The 11,130-nt window shown below is 46.4% G+C and overlaps 1 protein-coding gene across 1 annotated transcript; it reads left to right on the forward strand.

The window, feature by feature from the left end:
* Window positions 1-1,562: 1,562 nt before the first annotated feature.
* Window positions 1,563-9,049, forward strand: LOC118595473 (serine protease inhibitor A3N-like). The gene is made up of 5 exons (XM_036206060.1): window positions 1,563-1,643; window positions 2,745-3,363; window positions 5,239-5,512; window positions 6,446-6,596; window positions 7,544-9,049. The coding sequence occupies exons 2-5, from the start codon at window positions 2,757-2,759 to the stop codon at window positions 7,736-7,738; spliced, it is 1,227 nt and encodes a 408-aa protein (XP_036061953.1). The 5' UTR covers window positions 1,563-1,643; window positions 2,745-2,756; the 3' UTR covers window positions 7,739-9,049.
* Window positions 9,050-11,130: the final 2,081 nt, after the last annotated feature.

The raw sequence follows: 11,130 nt of genomic DNA on the forward strand, positions 1-11,130 counted from the left end.
GCCGGGGGAGTGGCAGGAGGCAGCAGAAGCAAGTGATTGGCACACAGGAGTGTCAAAACATAGACACTTCTATTCAGGTAGGGTGGATAGGGCCCTTTCCAAGGTGCCCAGTGCTCTCTCCATGATTACAGAACCAAATGTAAGAAGCCAGTGTGGGGAGATACAAAGATTCATTGAGGATTAAACTATCAAGGTTTCTCTCTCTGGGGTGGCAGAGAAAATAAGCAAAATGGCAGAAAAAGACACTTTTTTATGACAGTGGGGTAGGGAAATTTGAGCTGATTCAGTTTGTTGGATTGAAGGGAACTGGGTGTCTGTACCTGATGTAGCAGTTGTTTTTTGAGAAGGTTAGGATGGTTCCTGATAAACAGAAATGCACCTTGGGTGATCTGCTTCTCTGGAACACAGAGATCTTAAGCTACTGTTTACTCAGCCAAAAATCCTTCTTGTTAGGACCAGCACCTCCATCATTTTGGGGACAACAGCTTTTGACCAAACACCAGCCTGCTGAGTTTGACCACACTGTTGACACAAATACCACAGCTCTCATCCTAAAGGGAATAACAGATACTTTATAAGAACAATTTTGAGTGACAGGATCTGAGAACACAGATTTAGGTTACTCAAATTGCATATTCTAGTGTGGAAGCAGTTTCATGAAAACTTGGTAGCCTAACCAAACAAAGTCACAAATCAAGGCAAGATGAAAATGCAGGGGTGGGAACCTCAGGGAGGCAGATGCATCATTGAGATCAGGGAGCTTCTCCACAGGATCACGATGTTATCTGCTGGCATCTTAGCTTCTGGAATGAAGCTGGTTGTCTGCTAAGTGAATAGACTCTATTATCACAAGGTTTAGTTCTGACACAGAGGGAGTAAATATGGCTGTTCCAGAGAGCAGCACTTAGTCAGTGAGAGGTCATTAGCCTCTGATCTGGAGTGTTCCCATCTCTCTACAGGACTGAAATTTAGATCAGCCAGCCAGGCTCTGCAGACACAGATTCCTTTAGAAGTTTTCTTTCACTGCCAGACATGTCAGCTTCCCTCCGGAGGTCTGATAGCCAGAGAGGGAGATGCCCATTGCTGCCAGACAGGACGGTTACACAGATGCAGGTGGGATCTGTCAGGATCAAGGCATGTGTTTAATAATATGTGAGTTTCCGCAAAAAAATCAGGGAGCATGGACATAAAGTTGTTTTATTCTTTTTGAAGTTACTTTGAAAATCTTGGACAACTATTATCTGCACCCCTATCTGGGACAACTCAGATCTGTGTCCTGAGTTTTGAACTCTGACTTCTTCCCAGTTTCATACTGACCATTAAACAATCAGAGAAAGTGATATCCAGAATGGCAATCCAGGGGGCTTGTCATTTGGAGCAAAGTTAGAGGATTTCCCTTCAGGATGTTGTTCTGCCTCCCGGAGCTTCTAAATACACACTAAATACATCCCATGTGTACATTTCCTAACTGAGCAGAGTACAACTTGTTCAGGCCAGCATTTCCTAAGAAGAGGGAGGAGTCCCTGTTGGGAATAAACAGGCATCAGTGTGCTTGTAGAGATAACAACACACCAGGCAGGCAGCCACCCCGAACCTCAGAACTCAGCAATCACAGGCGCTGGCAGTGGACTTCAGCTCTGCAGGTAATGCCCAGGACTCTTTCTCTCTGGAGACAGAAAAGGTACCTTTGCAGGACTGTGTCCTCTCTCCTCTGTTTTTCCTCCTCACCTTCCTCTTCCTTTAGCATCTATGTTCTCCTCTGAACTCATCTACAACATGGACAGAGGCTAAGGTGGGTGGCAGGGTTTGCCATAAACATAAACCTTCATCTGAAGTTTTTAGGATGCTTGTGCCCCAGTCAAGAAGGTGTAAGAAGGAGATTGTCCTCTGGAAACTCCCCACCAAACCCACAAACTCCTAATAAGCCACACACTTTTACTAAAAGTGTACCCTCGGTCACTTAACAAGCTGTCCAGAGAGGTCTACCCCTTTGCTTCCTACCACCACACAGTCATCCTGACAGACAAAATGGAATATGGTCCAGGTGTCAGAGACACAGACACTCTTCTATTTCCTTCCCATCAGGAAGTCTTCCAATATGAGATACAAACCTCCCTATTGGTTCTTCTAATATCTGTTCAGAGGTGTCACAAGTCTTTGTCACTGCATCAGTTGTCTCCAGAGGTGCCCCCAATTAACCCTTCACACTCCCATAAACAAGCACTAGATTCAGCCCAAGGCTGTGAGATTTCTTAGACATGTCTGCTGGAGGTTGGGGTGGGCAGGGTCCTGAACAACTGGTCTTAGGTTCCTTCCCTCAATTGGGAATAGAGATTGGTGATGGGGTGAGGACTCAAATGCAAAATAAGGGGTCCCCTGCTTTCTAATGAGTCCTTAAGCCAATCCAGGAGAGGAGAGACATTTTCAGATTGCACAAAGCTTGAATCCATGCTCAGGTTCTTTTCTTCCTTATCTTGTGATCCTGACAAATCCCTTCAATCCTCTTGGTCTTGTTTCTCTGTTAGGAATACTGGTTGCTGCAACAGCACTTCTTCCTGGAGTAAAAGGGAACAGAGGCTGTGGTACTACTATCTGAGTGTCCAGAGCAACTCCCATGCACATTCTCAAGGGCCTCAAGGGGTCAGAAGAGCAGGGACACAGTGCAGGAACACAGTGGGAAGAAAAGGAGGTACTCAGGGAACCATGTGACCCTCCTTAACAAAAGGATCTTTTATTTCAACCAGGAGAACAAAGTAATGGCTGAGATATGCCCCGATGTCCTCTGCCAACAAGATGGTACATTGAGAAGGGACACTGCAGTCAAGGAAAACCAAAAGAACAGGACACCAGTGGACAATCTAACACTGACCTCCACCAACACCGACTTCGCCTTCAGCCTCTACAAGGAACTGGCTTTGAAGAATCCAGATAAAAATATTGTCTTCTCTCCGTTCAGCATCTCAACAGCCTTGGCCATCCTGACCCTGGGAGCAAGGAGCAAAACCCTGGAAGAGATTCTAGAAGGTCTCAAGTCCAATCTCACAGAGACCTCTGAGGCAGACATCCACCAGGGCTTTGGGCACCTTCTCCACAGGCTCAGCCAGCCAGGGGACCAGGTGCAGATCAGAACAGGGAGTGCCATGTTTATTGAAAAGCACTTAGAGATCCTGGCAGAGTTCAAGGAGAAGGCAAGGGCACTATACCAGGCCGAGGCCTCTGCAGCTGACTTCCAGTATCCTCATGAGGCCAAAAAGCTCATCAATGACTATGTAAGGAAACAGACTCGGGGGAAGATCAAGGAACTGATCTCTAACCTGGATAAGAGCATAGTAATGGTACTGGTGAATTACATCTACTTTAAAGGTGAGGATGGTCATTATTTCTTGGGTGGATGGAGGGGGTATTGCCTGGGTACCTTGTGTCCATTCACTGACCACTGGAAACGACGTGCACAATGACTTGGAGACATGGCTGCCTAACTTCTTATTGCTAACAGGCCTTACCTCTCCTATGTGGTTTTCTGGATGATGGTTGAGGTTCCTAGTACTTACTAAACAGAAACTCTGAGCTCTCAGCCTAAGTGGGATCAATTTGACTGACTTAAACTTAGTGACTAGCAGAATGGATTGCTTGCTTGTCCAGTCTTCCCTGAGTCGGGAGAAGCCATGGCTGCTCCTGCAGAGACAGAGTCCCTCATTACGCCCAATCCAGCATTTCTACTCTGTCCTGTAGAAGGTGCTATCCCTACTGGAAAGCCTCTGTCCCTAGGAGGGTCCAGGTGGTCTGGAGACTTTTTATCTAGGGGCCTGGCTACCCAATCTTAAGGAGAATGTAACGTGTGCAATAGCTAGTGAAGACCCTTCATGCATTCGTATGCGGGACCTCTCCCCTGATCCTTTCTGCATCAAGCTGGACATGGGTGTGGAAAAGCAGAGACTGGGGGAAAGCATTAGTGAGAAGAAAGACCAGCCATGCAGTGCTTTGTGTTCAGCGTCTGGCTGCTTTATGGAATTTTGCTTTTGTAAAAATAATAGCCTGGCAGCCTGGGAGGTCACAGTGCACAACACTCACTCCTGAGCCAGGGAATCTGGAGGTAGGGAGCTAGTGAATTGAGAAACTGGCCTGGAATTGCATTGGGTAATGGTTTTGCGGTGGACATCCAGAGCCCACACTCCAAAAACCTGCCTGATAGAGACCAGGAATTGAGGCAATAGCCCACAAAACAATTCCTGAGAAAATCCTGATGTGGCTAGACCTAGAGGCTGGACACGGGACAGTCTAAGGCAGAGGAGGACAGGCTCTGAGACTCTAGACAGAAAACCAATTTGCCATGGACAGAAGAGGATAGGAGGACAGAGGATATTTGTTCAGGATAGAGCCAGAGCAGCTTTTCACTGAAGAGAAGGAAAGCAGAGTGAGCAGCTGGAGGATTACTGCAGGGCGAAGCTCTCTTGCTGAGCCCAGAACCCAAGCTCCAGGGCTGCTTGGCAGTGAGGAGGAGTTGTATGTTTATGCAGCTGCATCCTGAGCCCAAGAAGTTGTCAAAGTACCAAGTCCCCCAGGGTGTATTGTAGATGGTCACATGCACTTGGGATGTGCACAAAGCCTGGGCTGGATATCTGTGATTCATGGAGGTGAACATGGCCAATGGGGGAGAAGAGGACTCATTACTCATGTCTTAGTCAACCTAATATGGGATCCTCTTAATCCAAATCTAGAAGTTACAGGTCCCCGGAGCTTGAGTCTAAGCCCACTCTTGGCTCTGGGCTCAACCTTCCATTTGTTTGTTCACATTGAGGAGCACTCTCAACAGATCACTGCCTGGAGGTTCAGTCTCTTCCTGTTTCCTTCAAATCTGTCCCCAAACAACTGCCTTCTAGACAGGGTTCTTCCTGAGGAAGAAGGGATCCCCAACTCTCCCCAGGCACTGGTCTCTCTACTTTCACTCACATTTCTCTCTAAATCACCCCACTCTGAGACTCCAGATTGTTTCTCAGGTCCCTCAAGTAGCCAAGCATCAGATTTGAGTTTCTCTTTCCAAACCAATCCTATGGATCTCTTCTCATTCGTAGTTATGCATCTGGCAAGGTTTCTTTCTAATCCAGACTATGTAGCCACCAAGAAATACTACACTCTCTTTTGGTGAAAATGGATTGATTGCTATTTTGACTCAGGAAATTGGGAGGAGGTGGTGTCTCTCCTGTGCTGTTACATTCTGACGTCCTGCACCACATTTAGGGAAATGGAAGAGACCATTTGACCCTCATGACACATTTGAATCTGAGTTTCATCTGGACAAGAAGAGGTCTGTGAGGGTGCCCATGATGAACATTGAAGACCTGACCACACCCTACTTCCGGGATGAGGAGCTGTCCTGCTCTGTGGTGGAGCTAAAATACATAGGGAATGCCAGTGCCCTGTTCATCCTCCCTGATGAAGGCAGGATGCAGCAGGTGGAAGCCAGCTTGCAACCAGAGACCCTGAAGAAATGGAAGGACTCTCTGAGGCCCAGGTGTTTGTCCAAAGTACCTAGAGCTGATCTGGCTCCCCATACTGCTGTTAGCCCAGTGTCTCTGTACCTAAGAGTCTCACTAGCACACAGTATAATGGTTGGAGAGTCAACAGAGACATGTGGATTCAAGGTGAGTTTCCCCACACCCAACTCAATGGTTTTTGGACAGATTTTTATTGCCATTTGTGTTGTTCACAAGATGAGATCAGGTAGAACAGGAGCTGAGGATTCCTCTGTGTCTAACAGGCTGTAATTACAAGGAATCCTGAATGGATTTTGCAAAGCAGAGGGAAGTGAGGTTGAGATGAGATCAGCTCTGAGAATCAGCTGTGCCCTGTGTAGCCATCTCATCCCCTCGTCACTCATTCATTCACCATTCATGGGATGATGACTTGAAGACATGCTATGTGCTGTGCTTGAATTTAAACCCTGAAAGGGTATCAGAAACTCAAGCATATAATTTCTTATGATCTTGGGCTCACTTTAAAACTGAGGAAGAAAAAGTAGATGATTGAAAATACAATTAATCATTATTTGACAAGTTAAAAAACAAGCAGCAGTGATGTTAAAAGGGAATGTCCACGGGGAAGGAAACCAGTGGTCAGATGCAGTGAGCAATTTTAAAAAGAGTGATCATTAGATGAAGTCTGAGGGTCCACATGACAGGGAGAAATGCATTTTGTGGGAGAAAAGCATTCTTGGTAAGAGAACCAACAGCTAGTACCAAGCCTCATCGCCTGCCCCTTTATTATAAACTCTCAGACATTGATGGTTAGTTCATGCATTAGGAAAGCAAAATCAAGTGGTCTAGGATGGATGGAAAGAGGGCTGCACTCTAGTGTGAGGGCATCTGTGGAGAGGTGCCCTAGCAAAATGGTGGATTGATCTGGCAAGAGAGTCCAGTGATTCTTACATTTCTCATTTTAATCTCAGGAAGATTGATGAGCTCTACATGCCCAAGTTCTCCATCTCTACTGACTACAGCCTGGAGAAAATCCTTCCAGAGTTAGGCATCAGGGAAGTCTTCTCCGAACAGGCTGACCTGTCTGGGATCACAGGAGCCAAGGACTTGAGAGTCTCTCAGGTTAGTCAAGAAACACTGGATGGTTCTAACTGGGTGCCAGTATATGTATGGTGCAGGCCAGGTAGCCAGGGGAGATGGTAAACGTGGGAGAAAGCCCGCACTGTGAAATTCCTTCATCCTGGGAGAGTTGTTTTACAGCCTAGACACTCCTGCTGGAGAGCATGCAGCCAGTCCCTCCTCTCTCCTTTGAACATAATCTCACCCAGAAGTCCAAGGCAGAAAGAGCCTGTGTGTAGTCTTAGAGCACCATAGACACCATCCTGTGCTACAGTGCAGATAACACTCACAATCCACTGCAGGGCAAAGCATTTAAGCCTCAGCTTCTTCACTGCAGAGCTGATCCAGTACTTCCTGACTAGCACACAGAATAGAAGCAGTAAAGGAAAAATCAGCAGATGATTGGCAGTTGTAATGAAAAGCTAAAGAGGAGGGGAGAAGATGCCTTAGGACCCCAAACTACATTCCCTGATGTAGAGTCAGGCAATGTCTCTTGTCCGTACAGTGCCAACTCTGACCCCTGGGTGCAAATCTGTGCAAATAGGACATGACAGTTTAATGAAGAGAAGCCATGCCCAGTGCATTGTGGTTGTATGTACCAAGGATCTGGAGCAGGAGGGATGCCAAAACCTGCACTTGCTTCCAGGACACAGGGATGCTGTTCACTGTGGGTCTCCTGAGAAGCTGCCTGTGGAGTGAGGACTGGCATTGCCTACAGCCATCTTCCTGTTTGTAGTGAGTTTGAGGGCAACACAGACTCTCAGAGACTGAGCAGACCCAGGGCATGCCTCATCTCACACCCTGAGCAGAGACTTGGAAACACAAGGGGTAAAGCTCGCTGTAGGAACAAACAACTTCACCAGCAGCTGAGGCCAGCAGCAAATACTTGCTCCAGGAATCTCCTCCCCTGCCTTCCCTGCTCTTTAGTGAGTGATGTCTTTCTCTTACAGGTGGTCCACAAAGCTGTGCTGGATGTAGCTGAGACAGGCACAGAAGCAGCTGCTGCCACAGGATTCAAAGAGGTCCTTTGTTGTGCAAATTTTATATCTATGACAGTCCATTTCGACAGGCCATTCCTGATGTTCATCTCTGAAACAGATACTCAGACAACCCTCTTTCTGGCCAAAATCTCCAATCCTAAGTGAGGTTAGAGCTTCCCAAGTGGAGAGGATTCTGCTCAGGAGCCCGGGCAGAAGCCTGCATATGGATGTGTACATCCTGAACTTCATGTTCTGATTGGCTTTGTATACCAGGTTTGGACAGTGACCTTGTCTAGCTCCATGACTCCTACATACAAAGGAGGCTTGCACTGTGAGTGACAGGCTCTCAGGCCTCTTGGGAGCACCTGCTCATTTTTCTGAACCTGGAATCTATCTTTATGCCCTCTCCCTGCTCACTCACCTGTATTGGACTGTACCCCAAATGTGGGCACTATCAAGTAGGCTCAGTCCCAGTATAGTCTCTAGACACATCCGCCTCCAGCTTCCATAGCCTTGATGGGGTCATGCAAGCTCATAGGCCAATCCATAAGGACCAGGACCAGGACTGAGAAGGGAAGCTGCTGCACCGAATCTCACTCCTGCATCTGGTGCCTCCTGGAGACAAGTTCTTGCCTTGTGCTTTCCTTCCTCCAGCCCCTCGACTCTGCCACCCACAGCCCTTTGCTGCAGATGCTGGCCTTGCACATATCTGGCCCACTGTTGGAGCCTTCACTCATTTTGAGGGGCCTATTGGTCAGACCAGCTCCTTTTCCCCAGCACTCCTATTTAGGGCACAGTATCCATTTTCTAGGTTGGCAACTGATGACCCTGACATGATAGACATCTCCACCTTCATCACCCAAAGTGCAGGGTTTGGAGTAAATGATCAATAAAAATATAATTCACTCAGCACCTGTTGGCAGTGGTGTGCCATCTAGTGACCACAGTGTAGTAGAGATTGTCACTCATACTCTGTGACTCCTGTGATGGACCTCTGATCCTCATGTTATTATCAATTCTTATTATGGATGAGGAAACTGAGGCACAGAGACTCTTAGTCATTTCCCATGACCTCACAGCTAGACATTATGATTGGTGGGATGTGCTTCAAGTGTCCTGATGCCAGAGGAACAGTTTTTACCAAATGGGGATCTGTGCACAGGCATCACCATGGTAGTGTGCAGGTGGATCATAAAACAAGGCTCTCAATACTTCATAAAGAGCTCAAAAAAGCACATATGCTTCATGTGACCTATGTGTTGAGGTCAGAAGAGGGTGAGAGGTCATCACATGACCAGAAAAATGTCTTGGGCAGGGTTCCCAGTAATGGAGGCATTTCTATAAATCTGAGGGGAAGTGAGTCTTTGGGAAAACACAACAGAAGGGTGGTGGGGAGAAAGAAGCAATTACAGACACATGATGGCCAACAGCCTGGCTCTGGGAGGATTCTGAAGTTCCTCAGAGCCACAGGGAGCATCCAAGGGGTTAATTGGTGTTTTAGGCAAGTTACTTTGTGTGGTTACAATGCAGAGAACTGAGTAGTTCAGAGGTCGGGTTATCATTGAGGGATTTTTCAGCTGGAGAGGAGAGTTGATGATTCAGATCAAGATATGAGCTTTCTTGGTGGGTTGATGCAGAAGGAGAATAGGAGGCCTAGAAATTTGGGTCAGGGTACCTGGTAATCATTGAGAATCCTCTGAGCCTGGAAACACAGCCAGCAGCCTGTACAGAGAGGGAAAGTTGAACATTTAGTTAGAGACTTAATTGTGTCTTAAGGATCCTAAGGAAACTCTTGACAGGTGGATATGAGATCAGCAGAGAATTGCAGCCTGGTGAGGTCCTGAAAGAATCCACTTCCCCAGTGATCACTGGGATAACATTCCCTGAAGGATGTGAACTGAGACAAAAAGGGTACCCATCTATTGAAAGCCAACAAATGTCCAACCATCTTTCCAACATGTAGCAGGGCAGGTCCTGAGGCACTACCAGCACTCCATGGGCACTGACATGCCCCAGCTGTATCCCAACAAATTTCCTGGATTCAGTGCAGGTGTATAAGGAGCCTGGTGCTGAATGCATCTCAAGCTGACCAGATCTGTGTCTGGAACTTGTGGACAAAGTCTGAGTCCACCTCTTATGGGAGTCTAGGACCTAGATATCAGGGTTCACTTTTCATCATTCCCTGGGGACTGAAGATTCTCTCACTTCTTGGCCATCAAGCATTGCCTTGGTGATGAACTCCCTACAGGGACAGGTCCAGCTTTCAATGGAGGTAATGGAGTGTGGAGGGGTAATGGAAGGACCTGTAAACTGCAGTTTACTAAGGTTGAAGGCCTGGGAACTCCATGCTTAGCTCAGGGGTTTCTACATTTTGAACAGTCACCTTATAGAAATTTATCAACAGTAAGTGGCTGTGTGGTTGATGAGGTGGGGGGGGGGAGTGAAGTGGAGTGAGGTTGGGTGGAGTGGTGGTCTTAAAAACACTGCACAATATGTTTCCTTCCAGGCTTTGCAACATGGCCCATCAGGTCTAATAATAGACTGACATTCTGTAGGCTGTCATTTGGTCTTATTGACCATGTCCTTTGCCCTACAAAATCTTTTCAGTTTCAGGAAGTCCCATTTATTAATTATTGCTCTCAGTGTCTGTGCTACTGGTGTTACATTTAGGAAGCGATTTCCTGTGCCAATGAGTTCAAGACTATTTCCTACTTTCTCTTCTGTGACGTTCAGTGTAACTGGATTTATGAGGTCTTTGATCCACTCTGACGTGAGTTTTGTACATGGCCACAGATATTGATCTATTGGAAGTTTTCTACATGTCAACATCCAGTTATTGCAGCTCCATTTGTTGAAGATGCTTTCCTTTATTCCAAATAATAGCCTACAGAATGGGAAAAGATCTTCACTAACCCCACATCAGACAGAGGGCTGATCGCCAAAATATATAAACAACTCAAACAATCCAATGCAAAAATGGGTTAGAGAGCTTAACAGAGAATTCTTAACAGAAGAAACTCAAATGGCTGAAAGACATTTAAGGAATTGCTCACCATCCTTAGTTTTCAGGGAAAAGCAAATCAAAATGACTGAGATACCATTTTACTCCTGTCAGAATGGCTATGATCAAAAACACTGAAGACAGCTTATGTTGGAGAAGATGTGGAGCAAGGGGAACACTCCTCCACTGTTTTTGGGAATGCAAATTTGTACAGCCACTCTGGAAATCAGTATGGCAGTTTCTCAGAAAAATGGGAATCAATCTACCTCAGTACCCAGCTATACCACTCTTGGGCATATATCCAAGGAGTGCTCAATCTTACGGCAAGGACACATGCTCAGCTATGTTCATAACAGTATTTTGCATAATAGCCAGAACCTGGAAACAACCTAGATGCCTCTCAACCAAAGAATGGATAGAGAAAAATGCGACACATATACACAATGGAATACTACTCGGCAAAAAAACAAAACAAAACAAAAAAAACAATGATATCATGAAATATGCAACCAAATAGATGGAACTAGAAAATATCATCCTGAGTGAGGTAACCCAG

The sequence above is a fragment of the Onychomys torridus genome, chromosome 14 (assembly GCF_903995425.1).
Source record: "Onychomys torridus chromosome 14, mOncTor1.1, whole genome shotgun sequence".
In the NCBI taxonomy this organism is placed as follows: domain Eukaryota; kingdom Metazoa; phylum Chordata; class Mammalia; order Rodentia; family Cricetidae; genus Onychomys; species Onychomys torridus.